At 41.0% G+C, this 15562-nt stretch overlaps 1 protein-coding gene across 4 annotated transcripts in view; it reads right to left on the bottom strand.

The window, feature by feature from the left end:
• Nucleotides 1-2375: 2375 nt before the first annotated feature.
• usp47 (ubiquitin specific peptidase 47) overlaps nucleotides 2376-15562 on the bottom strand; it is a 57570-nt gene continuing 44383 nt past the window's right edge. For all 4 annotated transcript variants that reach the window (XM_079801407.1, XM_079801409.1, XM_079801410.1 and 1 more), the window contains 8 exons: nucleotides 13825-14000; nucleotides 13607-13687; nucleotides 13369-13484; nucleotides 8083-8201; nucleotides 7875-8005; nucleotides 7741-7788; nucleotides 7533-7663; nucleotides 2376-3792 (listed from right to left, as the gene is read on the bottom strand). In XM_079801407.1, the coding sequence (XP_079657533.1) occupies nucleotides 3618-3792; nucleotides 7533-7663; nucleotides 7741-7788; nucleotides 7875-8005; nucleotides 8083-8201; nucleotides 13369-13484; nucleotides 13607-13687; nucleotides 13825-14000 (977 nt within the window). In that variant the 3' untranslated portion in view covers nucleotides 2376-3617. The remainder of the gene's footprint in view (nucleotides 3793-7532; nucleotides 7664-7740; nucleotides 7789-7874; nucleotides 8006-8082; nucleotides 8202-13368; nucleotides 13485-13606; nucleotides 13688-13824; nucleotides 14001-15562) is intronic.

Here is a 15562-nt window from a genome sequence, read left to right as displayed (position 1 = left end):
ATTTATTGACGATCCGACCGACCGTGACCCGAATATCATTAAAAATATTTTTGGATGACTCGTAACCGCGGGTAACCGCGGGTGGCCGCGGGCACCCGCTCATTTTGGATCAACCCGCGCATCACTGATATTGACACATCCACTCACACACACACACACACACACACGCACACTTATACACAAACACACACCTATGAAAAACTGAACCTATGAACCACATTTTGAATTTTTAAAAATCACAGCTTCATCAGAATGATATGAAACTTTGTGACTTTTCTAGCATTAGGTATGTAAACTCACCAAAAAATTGGAGTCATGATTCGAGCATGCTAAGTGGTCATTAAAAAAAGTAGCGTTCATTGTCTTCGGTCACAAATGACCACCATAGGAAATTAATGGGAGATCTGCAAAAACACAAATTTACAGAATTTAATATTTCTAACAAAACAAAAAAAATCTAAAACTTTATAATAAATAGTCTGAGATTTTATATATATTCAAAACCATAAAAATAAAAAAAATTCATTAAATGAGTTTAAAAGAGAACTAGGGAATTCTCAAGCCTCTCCATTGAGACCTCTAGTCTAGACCTCTCTTTAACACCCATGGTTGCATGATTTCTTAAATAATTCCAAAAGAGGGCGCTAATCTGCCTTCAAAAAATATATATTTTGAAGGCCTAGTCTCTATTTTAACCTGAAATGCAATAATAAAAAAATAAAAAAAGTACAAACATTTTTTTGTAGAATTTTCAATGGCAAAAATAGACCATAATGATTGCATAAATATATAGAAAAAAAAAAAAACATCAAATCATCTCTAAATATAAAATTAAAAAGAAAAAATATTATTGAAGAAAAATAAATGGCATTGGTTTTACTGGGGTGGAGGAAGTAACATTTTTAGATGTCTGCTCACTTATGATCGGGAAGACAACCAATGCAACCCCTAAACGAAGAGCACCAGAGGGTTAAATGGTCCACTTATATTAGTTGAAAAAATTCTGGAAAGTTTCTTGAAACTTCGCAACCCTAGTTGTAATTGCTTGCTTTATTGCTTTTTAGCAACTTTAAAGACAAAGGTGGCACCATATATACCGTTCTGCAAAATTTCGAAGGATAAATTATTTATTATTATTATATATTTATTTATTATTATTACATAAAAATGTGTTATTTTAAAAGGAATCCACGAAAATTTAGAGACAGAGCGAAAGATTTCCCTTGCACAGACTTCACAACTGGTTCAAGTTGGTCATCCGAACGCGCCACCTTGACCAACAGAAAGAGGCTTGGCTTGACAGCTGTGCTTCATACATCTCTACACTATTGACAGCAGACAATAGACCTTTCTTTCCTAGCCTGACTTCATCACACTCAGATTCTAGTCAGAATATGAGTGATTCTGCTCCATTGGGCTGTGATTATGGGGTGTGTTTCAACCGAACCAGGAAAGAAAATGCCTCTGCACTCAATTGGATAGACCTACAACCAATCAGAGCAATGGAGTAAGTGACGTGTTGAGCGACGCATAGTTGTCAACAGAACGCAACTGCACGCACACTGGAAGAAGTAGAAGAAGATGAGTGTAAACGATCTTTGCCGGTGTTGTAAATTGAATTAAAGGATCATCATTTTTGAGAGAAATAGTAAAGGTGAATGCATATACAAACAAGTTCTCCGGGAAACGCACCTCTGGATGCCAGCCAAACTTAGCCCCGCCCACAACATTTGAGGTTGGGAAGTTCGGTCTGGACTTGATCTGTTGTGGAGCAACTATGCTCGAACCTGAGCTGTTCGGACCAATCAAATTGTCAGGGCGGGGTTTATACGATGATGGACAGATGATCAACAGTAACGTCATCATCCACGTCACCAAAGAGCGCTTGGGTTGAATTCGTTTACTAAACTGAGAACTTGTTCGTAATATCATTGCGCCGCTGCACCCATGGGCCGGCCCAAAGTTCCTTGATTATTACGCAGGAATGAGAGTATAGTTCCTAGCCATTTCGCTCTAGAAAATCACAACTTTTCATTTTCCGTCGGTCTTAGTACACGATGTAACTACAGAAGAGTCAAGTTTTATATATCTGAAAAATATTGAAACTCTTTGGTCATTTTTTGAGCGAGATGCTAACGGTCTAATCAGATTCAATGATCTATGCTAAGCTATGCTAAAAGTGCCACCGCCAGACCCGGAGATCGGCTGAATGGATTCGAAAAACGGTAAAACTCAACTGTTTAACTCTAGGGGAGCTGGAAAATGAGCCTATTTTCAAAAATAGTGGCGTGTTCCTTTAATATATGAACAATGTAGAGACAACAATATATAAATTATGAGTTCTTCATACACGTCAACCTGGACGCAGGCAAACAGAGATTGATTGTTGCTTTTTATTTCAGTATTGGCATGTCTACTGTGAACAGCTTGTGGCAGCATTAGGAGCCCAGAAACCCGCGGCGGTTCAGTCGCGCTCCAACACTGGCGCTCCTCCTTTTCCAGCTGCGCAAAAACAGCAGCGAGAAGCATTTCCACACATGCACACACACCTGCCACGTCTGAACCCACAGGCTCTGTTCACATTGTGCAGAAATCAAAACGAAAAAATGAAAAAGAAACAGGACATGTCTAAATGGAAAAAGAAAAGCCGAGCACAGGTCAAAAAAATTAAAACACGTGCCATTAAAAGTCACTCACAAGACCTAATATCATCTTTATCAGTCTGAGGTGAAATAATTTACATGAAAAAACAAAGAATCGGGTGAACGAAGCGCACTACTTGATTTATGACGCCCTACTCTTAAAGGCTTGCAATTCATATGTACCAGTGTCATTAGCCCCAGTAGGAAGAGTAGTGAGAGGAGGGCGGAGCTTCAGCAGTCAGTGGGCGTGTAAACCGCTAGCCACACCCACACACAAAAAGGAAGCATGAACTGCAAGAATAGAACCTCTTCAGCCAGAAAAGAAGCATTTAATTTCACAACTATGTGTTAAATAAACAAAAGGAGAGATATCCCAATATTCAAGTGAGAGCATCATACCCAAAATCAAGTCAAGTGAACGTGTCATACTACGACTGGAGTCGATCGAAGAGCTCTACGAAATGGAAGACGAGCAGTGCGGGCGTTTGGAGGTGGCTGGATACATAACGCACAGTGCTCGAGTGACTCGGGATGACGGACGCCCGAAAACGTCTCAAAATGATAGAGCGAGTGATGGACAAACGGCAAATGCAGAACGACGGGACGAAAATCAATGGAGACGGCGCACCGAGAGTGCAAAATGAAGAGGGCGATAAAACATCTCCCAAACTGCCCCCTTTCTTCTAACGAGCGCACCCATCTCCGTATTATTAAATTGATTTATCTGAATGATATTGAACTTGAAATAGCTTTTGCACTTCCCTTTAAACTTTACAGTACAATAAACTATGGTGCACGATAGTACTCTGAGACGCGCTATGCGTTCTGGAGCTCAAAGAAGAGAGCGTCAGCCGGACAGCACTGGTGACGTTGATTCAACGTGGAGCCCAAATGCCAGGGTCGCTGGCGAGGCAGCGCTACACTGCAGCGGGCAGGCCAGATAGAAAATAGGGAAGGACAGTCCCCCCCCCCCTCTCAGTCCTGTCCAGGGTCTTTGGTGGGCCCTCCGTCCAAGTAGATTTTCAGGGCCTTCTCTTTGCGGGGCGAGTAGCTGACCCGGTGGCCCGTCTTCAGCAGGCGGCTGCTCTCCTTCTTCATCAGTTCATTGCGCTCCTCTTCAGACAGCTCCATCAGCTCCTCTGTGCTGTCCCTGTAGAGGCGGGAGCAGGAAACAAACAGGTAAACGGAGGGTTCAATCACTGAATAAGGTCAATTTAGTTCACTCTAGCTTTAAGAACAGCATTTTAATGTTGAATTAAAGGAAGTTTAGTATCTTTATTATATTATACTTAGGGCTGGGCAAATTAACGCGTTAACGCGGGCGATTAATTTTTTCAGCTTAACACATTAAAAATATTTAACGCAAATAACGCAGCGTCCGTTTTTATATCCATTTTTGCTTAGCGTTACATGATCATCACGCTCCTATTCATGTAAATGCTTCCAAGCGCGACAAGACACAGAGAGCGCGCTGTATGCCAATGTCCTGTCTGTGTCTGTGTGTGTGTGGATGCGTCTCATGTCAGCTAATCAAGGGACACTGACACACACACACACACAAACACAGTCAACGCATAGATAGACTCGCGTCAGTTTCCTGCTCACATCGAGTTCTCTTTTGCTCTTGAACAAACAATAACACAGAGGATTTTGAGTATTCTCATATTAGGAGTCTTAAATTAGTTAAATAACGTCTTAAATGAACTTTAAAGAGCTGTGAGGAAATGAGATGCGCGGGACAGCGCGTGAGATCCGCGGCTGTTCTTAAAGTGACAGGAGCACTGATGATGCCTGTCATTAATGTTCATCAAAGAACAACGGGAACAGAGAAAATTGTAGCTTTAATGATGATTCATCTATATTTCATTTATTTTTATACAGTTAAGGAAGGTTTGATAACTATTACATTTCTGTATATGTATAACAGGGAAGGCCATGGGTAAATATAACATTTATTATTTTGGGTTTATGTAAAGATTGTTTTAAGTTCACTTAAATTAAAAGTTGTTTTTTAAAGCCTAATAAATGTTGAAATTGGGAGCTTTCAGTTATACTGTAATGTAACGTCATTAATGTGTCATAGAGACTTTAGTATCAGTGATACTGGCCTTCATTCATAAAAACATGACAATACAACACATATTTAAAATATGCTGTCTTTAAATTGTTTATACATTAATTTGGAGAGTAACTGAAATTATTACAATATCAAAATATTAAAAACTTAAAATTTTAAAAACTTGCGATTAATCGCGATTAATTACAGAAAAAAAATGTGATTAATTCGTTGATTTTTTTTAATCGATGCCCAGCACTAATTATACTATAAAAATCCAGCCTAACAAACAAGCCTTTAACAATTAATTCCACATTGGAACAATGATTAAATAATAAAATGTAAATTATTCAATGAAAACCATTATAATAGGTTATAATAACAAACACCCCTAATTATAAAGAGTTTTAATAGGACTAAATAATCTAGTCTTCCTGAAAACTCACTGACTGGACAATTCTCAAAACTTTAAACTGTTTAAAAAGATGCCCATTGTATGTCTTAAATAGCCCCTATTATGGTATTTTAAAGGTTCCTAATTTTAGTCTCCTACAATAGCATGCAGGTAGGGTTGGACGATTAATCGGAAAGTAATCGAAACTGAAATTCAGAACCTCTAACCGACGTCATTTTCCCATGTCGTTATTTCGTTTCCCCTTTAAAACATACTACCGCACGTGTAGTCACATGACTCCACCCTGTCCAGCATGGAGGCGAACTCAAACACTGAGTCAACAACACCATGGTCCACACACGCAGACAGCGTCCTAATGAATGTTTGTCAATTGTATGCATTTAAAGGCTTGCCAGTTTGAACATTCAAGTGATTTTACACTAGCATAGAAATCGAAATATAAATCTAATTTGCAGCCAGGGTTGTCTAGCAACTCTCCGTTGGCGTGTGAGCTGGAAAAACCAAACTCTGGTCAGGCCAATCACATCGTGTATAGAGTCGGTGGGCGGGCTTAACATAATGACGGCAGAGATGTGGCGGTTCCGCGTGCTACTCGTGAACAGAAGCTGGCGAACAGCGGTCTTTAGAATCGGCTTTGGCCGCGACTCTGGAAGACTTGGAGTTAAGCTTTTCTTTGAGAAAAGAACAAAGAACGGCACTGAAGTCACTCTTAAGAAAGGAAGATGTGTTTGGAGTTTTGCCGACCGGATACTCCGAAAGTTTAATCTGTCAACTAGCTCCGCTTCTCCTTCTTCGTTGCTCTGGTTGGTTGTAGCGCTATCCTATTGCGTGCAGAGGGAATTTGAAAGACAACCGTTTATCCCGCCCCTCAGATTGAGGCCTGCCAATGGTGTGTTCCCAGATCAAACATCTTGATGCGAGTCTGGCTTGTCAGGCTAATTTTACACCATTCAATGTCATCAATATGGAAAAAAAGGCACTTTAGTGCTCACGAGCTGCCGAGCCGCGTCGTGTCTCTGACACGCAAGCCCTGAAGCCAGATCACTTACACTTGCGTCTTCAATAAACTTTGTCAATTGTATGAGTTTTAAGGCTTGCCAGTTTGGACATTCAAGCGATTTTAAACCCTCGGATGTGTATCATTATATTGAGCTGATGCGTTGTGACACACGAACACTCATACAGACATTAGCTCGCACATCACGTGAAGATCGCAAGTACAGAGAAACATTCAAGAGCGCTGAAACTCATTGTCGACACTGTCCTGGGATTTATCACTAAAGTAGATTTAAAGTGGAAAACATTTAAAAAAAGAAATATCCCACTAATAGTCAAGCATATTTACAGTGCAAACGGTGTCAATGAACTAGTGTTAGACCGATATTTGCCGATACAAGGCTGCTGCGTTCGCCGATATTTTTTCTCCCGGCATTATTTACAGACAGGCGTCCACAGGCAGCTCTGTGTTGCTGGAGACGCTGCAGTTCATGCACTGCCCCTCGCCCACTAGCAGTGCTGGGATCTTCTCTTCAAGACAACGATAAGTTTTAAACTTTCAAAGCATCTTGAAAAACTTGAAAAACTCTAACTGTTTGACTTAGTTGAAATATTGCCATACACTTTGAAACTGGAAACTCTCCAGTGTTTCCCACACATAGACTAAGTCGCGGGGGTGGGCCACAGAATCAACACCGGCCGTCACATACTGCGTTTTTTGGCGGCTGCCAAAGTGAATTTTTATCCCGCTAAAGCCTTATTTGATCGGTGAGTGATGAGACAGACTGTTGCGCTTCTGTTGCTGAGAGAATGAGCAGAGAGCGAAAATCCATATCGGTCGATCCCTACAATGAACTATGAAGGCAAAAACAACAACAAAATAATCGTTCATTAATCGTAAAAAAGGTTTTGATTTTAGGTCATATCGTCCAGCCCTAATCCAAGGTCAAAAACACACTTTAATTTCCTGATAATATACATTTCAGCATCACCTCATTTCTCACAGTGTCTGAAACGGTTCAATAAAAGATTCAGTCTCTCTAAACCTCTCCTTTCTGAGAGCTTCCTCTGCTCTGATTGGTCAGATAGCCCAGTCTGTTGTGATTAATCAACAGGTCAGAAACTAAACACTCATCACAATATCTGAGTTTCAGCATTATGCAAATGTGTTACAAACCTACGTAGGTTTGTGCAGGAACTACTGATAACTCGTTTCAGGCAGTTCAGAATCATCTTTCTTCGGTAGACAATTACTCTTTAATTTATCGTGCATTTTGATCTTTGCAGACATTTTACATTCACGAGCAGCTCTATTACACATTATACCTGATCTGAAAAAGCATAATAGGAGCACTCTAAAATAAAATGTCCTTATAAAACATAAATAGTGGCCAATTCCATTTATGAAAGGGAAAGGCTTTACCTGTAGAAGATCACAGCGCCATCATCACAGATGTAGAGTGGCCAGACATTGAGGGTGGAGACTTTAGGATTCCAATCTAAATCCTGATGGATCTCCAGCACTGAAATGTCACAAGGAAAAGTTCCTCGTCCCTGTAGGAGAAACAAGATGCTCGTTTCTGAGGCACTGCAAGAAGGGCATCTGAAACTCAACTAGATCTGATCCGTACCTTGGCAAACTCCAGGTTTTCTAAAGGAATTCCACTCATTTCGCTGAGCTGAGGAAACAAAAAAATGAGATTAGCACTCAAATTACAATTGGGAATTCTAGGCATTCATCAGCACCAGTTCGTATTCCACGAACCTTCTCCTTGAGCTCCTCTACGCTGCTGCTCTCCAGCACCACCTCCCGAAAGGCCTCGAGCTTCATCTGGGCTGGGCACCAGCGGCGGGTCAGAACCGCTAACTGAGACATGGACTTCATTCGCTCCGGTTCTGCAAGCAAGTAAATCAATGAGTGACAAAATATATGGAATGCTGGATTAGCCATACAATATTTATGACCACCTCACCTTCAAGGACTTCCAGGAACACCTCCCAGTTACTGGAGATGTTGATGTCCTCCTCATAGACGTGATAATCCAGAAACACCGTGCCTGGGTTCTTCCAGGTCTTCTTCCTGAGTCTAAACCTGTGACACACACAGCGACACACACTTCTTGTTTGTATTCGGAGGCTTTAATCGTCCTCTGCTTTGAGTCAGTGCATTTAAAAGGTCAGTTGCTGCAGTGAAGCATTGAGATGTGACATTGCAGCACGCAGAAGATGGATGTGCGCCCAACAGCTGCAGCATATTAACGAGTCAGGCCAAAAATAATACCAACTAGTGCTGGGCAGTATACCGGTTCATACCGAATACCAGTGTTTATTTTTGTTCTGATATTAATTTTTATTATACCGCAATATGTCGCTTAAACAGCGTTCGGAACGTGGCACAGTGACACTGTTTGAGAGGGGTGCCGTTTCACTGTTGCACTGTAGTGCGAGCACAACTGAAATCGGCTGAAGACAAATGCCTGAATCCGAAATCGCCCCCCAAACCCTCATTCCCTATTCCCTACTTTAGTCCACTAATACAGTTCACTTGAAGGAGTGAGTGAATTCGGACAGCCGTTGTGTGTACATTGGCTGTACAATCGTGATCATCGTGTCATTGCGGTGCAACGTGAGACTGAATGAGTGCACTCAATAACATCCACTATGGTTTCGGACACCATTACAAATGGCTGTCTCCTCAAATTATGCCCTATTTGAGGTTATAGGGGGTGATTTCGGATTCAGCCCTTGATTACAGCAGAGAATTCAAACAACACGCAGCATGCGCAAGAGAGCGGTTTCTGCGCGGAGAGCCGTGATGAGATTAACAACGCTCACCACATGGATCATATAGCACAGATACAGACCGGTGCGAGCGCGTTCTAGTTTTTTATGGACATATTTCATATACTCTAGTGCTCTAAACGCAAACCAGCACATATTTCATCACGTCGCCTTCAACTGATACAGCCGTACGTCTGATCACGACCGCGATGACATGGTGGATTATTCTGATACACAGAAGACAATAATGTAAGTTAATAAATAGACTGACAATTTATTAAAAAAAAAAGTAACTACTTTATTAGTAGTTTATTACTTTATTGAAAATATCCTTAGACTTTTTAAATGTTCTTCCGCGTTTCTCCCTCGTTTTGGCAGTTTGTTGTTATAGAGCAGGGGTGTCCAAACTCGGTCCTGAAGGGCCACTGTCCTGTAGAGTTTAGCTCTTACTTGCCTCAACACCTGTCTGGAAGTTTCTAGTAGGCTTGGGCGGTAATACGGTTATATGGTATACCGCGGGATCTAAAAATAGCAACGGTATCAGTTTCAATACCGTTATACCGTCATTAAAAACAACAACAATGCACTTATATAGGAGATAAGGATTAAATATTAAATATGATTTATTTAATGGCTAAAAATGCGTATGCGTGGTTGTCATCACGTGACAGCGTGTAGGCGAACGAGAGAGAGCGGGGAAAGATGGCGAGTAGCGCACCGAGTGACCTGGTTGCGAAAAAGAATACAACTTCAGCAGTTTGGCAGTATTTCAGGTTTTGACCGAACGAGAAGGGAGAGGTGGTAAATACGGACGAGGCAATTTGCAAATTGTGCAACAAAAAGGTAACCGCGAGAGATGGAAATACCTCGAACCTAAGGTCGCATCTACGAAACCACCATCCACTCATTGCTGCGAGAATGGACCCGAGTTCACGCAGTGCAACAGTTTCAACGCCTCCCGATGCAGGACCAACAACATCTAGGTCCGCCGCCAGCTCGCAGCCGACGATAATGGGGGCCGTCGGGAAAACAACAAAGTACAAAAGGGACAGTGTCCGTTGGAAAACCTGTACTGATGCGGTCACAAAATACTTGGCGAAGGAAATGGTCTCTTTCCACACAGTGGAAAAAAAGTCCTTTAAGGATATGGTAAAGGTCCTAGATGCCCAGTACGAGCTGCCTGGACGGAAACATTTCTCACAAACAGCCGTCCCCCATTTATATAGTAAAGTTAGAGACAATATTCAAGTGTTGCTGTCAGCGGCAGACAGTTATTCCTTAACAACTGACATGTGGTCGTCAGTTAACATGACACCATATATGTCCCTGACTGTTCACACTATTACATCTGACTGGAAACTTGAATCCAAATGCCTCCAAACTACATATTTTCCTGAGAGTCATACGGCGGACAATCTTGCTGCTGCGCTCAGAGCTGCACTTCAGGAATGGCAACTTGACGAGAAAAAACTTTCAGCCATAACCACTGACAATGCTGCCAACATTCATGCCGCAATCAGGTCCCTGCATTGGCCGTGGCTTAACTGCTTCGGTCACAATCTAAACTTGGCTGTCACAAATGCATTGCATGACCAGAGGCAAAAAACCGAGCGCGCCCTTGGACTATGCCGTAATATTGTCGGGGCCTTTTCACACAGCTGGCAACGGAAGTATGAACTCCACAAGAAGCAAGTGGACTTGGGACTCCCAAAACATAGTCTCATAACGGTAAGCATAAAACGTTCCTCAGGGGCAGGGGCTCAAATGTAAAAAAAGGGGCATATATGCTTTGCATCACATAGCCTAAATAAATTATATTTAAAAGTAGCCTATATTAAAATAGAAAAACACTTTTTTAAATTGTAATTTTTTCTTTATTTTTTTATCAAATAAATGCAGGCTTGATGCGCATAAGGGACTTATTTAAAAAAAAAAAGTGCATGCAAATTTGACCAAATGGAATAATATACATTAATGGACTTATTTATTTATGCATTCATTCGTTTATTTAGGCCAATGCATTCATTCATTCGTTAAACAAACTAATGAATACATAGGCCTAAATAAACGAATTTGGTTTATCTAGGCCTATTCATTCATTCGTTTATGTATGCCTATTTATTTATTATTTGTTTATTTAGGCCTGTTCATTCATTTAATCGTTTTCATCATTAATTAATTAATTCATCCATCCATCCATCCATCCATCCATCCATCCATCCATCGGCAGGACTGCGCAACTCGCTGGGGCTCCAAACTGGCAATGGTGGAGCGCATTCTCGAGCAGGCCCAAGCGATCAGACATGTCCTGTCTGATGACAGAAGGAGCAGCCTGTCCCTGACCTGGCAGGACATGGACGTCTTGAAAGCTGTTCACGAAGCACTGAAACCAGTCGGTGACTTCACTGATATTTTGTCTGGAGAAAATTATGTGACCAGTTCCTGTATCCTCCCCATACTACAGCTCTGCAGGGACAATGTGTTGGCTGCGTCAGAAAATGACCTCCAGCTAACAAAGTCAATAAAAACTGGAATTCTAACAAAGTTGGAGGCCAAGTATGAATCCGATTCATTGCGCAAACTAATGCGAAAATGTACTTTCCTTGACCCTCGTTACCGTGGAGGATATGAGACGGATTACAACGCATTGGCTGAGACCAAGGCTGAATTACAGGCAGAGATCGTGAATTTAGAGGCAGCAGGTCCAGTGGCCATCAGAGTGGAAGAGGGAGAGGCGCAACCCGAGCCCCCACGAAAAAAGATGACTCTGGGAAGTATGCTGCAAAAAAAAGGCGATGCAATGGCAGGTCCCGTCGGCATCGGCACCGCAGAGGACCGAGTCGGAGCTGAAATAACAGCCTACTGTTTGGAGCCAGTTACTCAAGGAGACGAGGACCCACTTCTCTGGTGGAAAAATGCAGCAGGGCGTTTTCCCCAGATGTCGCGAGTGGCACGCAAGTACCTGTGCGTCTGTGCCACAAGCACACCATCGGAGCGGGTTTTCAGCACCGCCGGTAAAGTTGTCGGTCCACAACGTGCCCTGTTAAAGCCGGACAAAGTAAACATGCTGGTTTTTCTAGCGAAAAATCTTGACTAGATTTGATGCCACTTGCCATTCGTTCCTATTCGCACAGCTTATTTTTATTTATTTAATTGGTTCAGGTATTTTTATTTCGTTAAAAGCAATATTGTGTAAGAAGTTTTTATTTAGGCCTATTACTTTGCAATCATTTTTATAATATGGATGTTTATGTTAATTCAACTCTGGTTATTTGCACTTTTTTATAAGCTGCTCTGTTATTAAAAGTTGTTAGGGCTGTGATTTAAATTTAATTGATTTGTGTGCGCGTCTCTGCGCGAAAACTGGATGTTTATGTTAATTTAATTCAGTTTGACTGTTGTATTTGCACCTTTTTTATAAACTGCTATTTGTTGCTAATAAAAGTTGTTAATATTGTTGTGCATTTTATTTTGTTATTGTTTCAGTATTAGTGTTTGGTATTCAGTTTCTGAACGGTTTAGGCACAAGCCAACAGTTTGCTGAGGCTGTCTGAGCCTTACGTCATATTTTTTAAATTATTCACGGTAATACCTTATACCGAGGTAAAAAAGGGAGGAGGTTTAACGGTATCAAAATTTGGATACCGCCCAAGCCTAGTTTCTAGTATGCCTAATAAGACCTTGATTAGCTGGTTCAGGTGTGTTTAATTGGGGTTGGAGCTAAACTTTCCAGGACAGTGGCCTTCCAGGATCAGGATTGGACACCCCTGTTATAGAGGGTTCGATTTTTAAAATGCTTAAGGTGCCCTTTTTTTCTCTCCATGGTCATATTTTAATATTCATTTGTCTGTAATATGAGTGTTTTATTGGTTGTTGTCTCCCCACAGCATCATTGTGCGTGGCTTTGCAAACCTGCATTAACAATATTCACTCATCATGACAGTAAAACAGGGCATTCTAGTCAATCTACTGCAGTATTTCCTCTCTCAATCAGTAGAAAATGTGGTTAACACCCGGTCATGCATAGGGGGAAAAAATAGAGTCATATACCATGAAACCAGTATAATTTAGAAAAATACTGTGATATACATTTTTGGTCATACCACCCAGCACTAATACCATATACATGCTTCAAAAGATCTACTTTTGTGTGAATCAGAAGAAAGAAACTCACACAGGTTTGGAACAACTTGAGGGTGAGTAAATGATGACAATTGTCATTTTTGGGTGAACTATCCCCTTTAAAGTCACTATGAAATCAAAATTGCTGTATTTATTAAAAACTATTTATCTGTGCATATCAATTCATGTGCCCTCGTAATCTTTAATCCAAATAACTCCCCCCTCCCTCTTGCAGCAACATCTCTGCTCTTCTCTGATGACGTGTTTACTGGAGTGAGGGCGGAGCAACCTGTCACTCACACGAGATCCACCAATAGCAAACCTAACATAAGTGGACCATGGGGGGCGAAGCTCACCTGTCTATACTGAGGTCCAGTTTGCACTGGTCTTTGAGTTGAGGCATCAACTCCTCCTTAGACTGCCGAACAGTCATACCCTTAGCGAACACCGTATCCAAAAGGAACTTACAGGGCTGTTGAAACAAAACAATACATGTTGCATGAGCACAAACATATTTTTGGGGCGATTTCAGAATATTCATTCCATTGTAGAATACTAAAAGCGCATCCAAATCCACAAAAAATGTTGGCTCACCTCTGGGTCATTAACTAGCAGCTGGTACACCTTCACCCTGTATTCTCCTTTCTTCAGTGCACGTCCCAATCGAATTGTGATCTGTTCAACAGCAGAGCATTTAAACATGTAGTGTGTAATTTATGTATTAAATCTAGTGGCGTCAAACAGAATTGCAAGGACAACCCTGTTGTCTGGATGTTAAGCTGGGATAGGAGAAAGTGAAGTTACAAACTCACCTTGTTGTCATCAGAAAAAGAGGAGAGCGTCTCATTGAGCCGCACACTCTCAAACTCCTGGTTGTTGGCGTAAACCCGGAAGACCTTAAACTGAGTGGAGGGAACGCCAACAAACGGCTCCAGGTTCTGTTTGAATGCAGCCAGTGTGATCCTCTTATCAACGTGGACAAGTAAACCTGAAACAGATCATATTACAAACATTAACTTTCAAGAACATAAACTACTGTTCGAATGAAAGGTAGAGAGTTTGGACTAACCCATTTCTAAAAGTATGTAACTTTCTTATAACATTTTCAACAGAAATACAACGTTGATATTTCATAATAATTAATGAAACCTTATTGTAAAGCATTACAAAAACAAACTGACATTGAGATATGTTTTTCTGCAGTACATATTGTGATAGGAAACAATACAGAACTTTTCACCAGATGACTCGAATAATAGTACTATAAATCAGTCTAGAATGATCTGTGTGATTTTGTTGGTCAGTGCATCAGCATAGGAAATAATTATATTTTTAAAAAGCTGCAAAATGTATTTTACTCTGAAAACTTTTCCCTTTAGGGCTGAAACATTTTTTAGTACGGTATACGGTATAAAAAGTATGTATGTTTGGGGCGGCAGTGGCTCAGTGGTTCAAGTAGGTTGTCTACAAACTGGAAGGTTGGTGGTTCGATCCCCGGTTCCACCTGACCAAGTGTCGAGGTGTCCATGAGCAAGACACCTAACCCCAGCTGCTCCCGACGAGCTGGATGGCGCCTTGCATAGCTGACACCGCCGTCGGTGTGTGAATGAGTGTATGAATGGGTGAATGTAAAGCGCTTTGGATGGCCGTAGGTCTGTTAAAAGCGCTATATAAATGCAGTCCATTTACCATTTATAAAATTACTAAACTAATATCTTCATTAAAATTTTAATGTTAAACCATCAAGCCTAAGTTGTTTTATTTGGTAGATTGCACCACATTAAATGCATGATATGTCATATTGTTATCGTGATATGGCTTAATGTGATAGACATATTGCAAAGGATTCGATATAAATAAATAAATATGTCCTGCCATTTAAGTTAGTTTTCATTGCCATACCAACATCTATGGCTATTTTCATGGGAAGATCAATGTATTTTAGAAACAAATAGTGGTTCCTGCAGTTTAAGAGTGAAGTGTGGCACTGTGTTAATTTACAAACTGCAGCTCATGATTGTGTCTCAGAGTGGTCTGATTCACAGTAAATGACTCGTATACATACTGTGTTCATATTCACATGTGGCTCATGATATGGTGTTTTTCCATATGGTTATGGTGGCTGAAAAACACCATATCATGAGCAGCACGTGTATATGAACAGTGCCGCGCTTCACTCTTAAAGGTGCAGTGTTTAAATTTTAGAGGCATCTAGCGGTGAGTTTGCAAATTGCAACCGCTCACCCCTCACTTTCGAAGCACATGGAGAAGCTACGGTGGCCGACACAGGACAAAGATGTCATCTGAGACAGCTAGAGAAGCTAGCACTCTGCAGAGCAGTTTGTCCTTTTAGGGCTACTGTAGAAACATAACGACGCAAAATGTCACTGTAAGGGGACCCGTGGTGTATGTAGATAGAAATTACTCTAAGGTAATAAAAACATAACGGGTGACTATGTAAGGTCTTTATACTTCACTAAAAACATAATTATGTAGATTATATTGCATGTCTGTCAATAGATCCTAATATATATATATTACACACTGCAC

Source organism: Gobio gobio (genome assembly GCF_949357685.1).
Source record: "Gobio gobio genome assembly, chromosome: 2".
Lineage (NCBI taxonomy): Eukaryota > Metazoa > Chordata > Actinopteri > Cypriniformes > Gobionidae > Gobio > Gobio gobio.
This window is presented reverse-complemented; position numbering and strand designations above follow the sequence as displayed.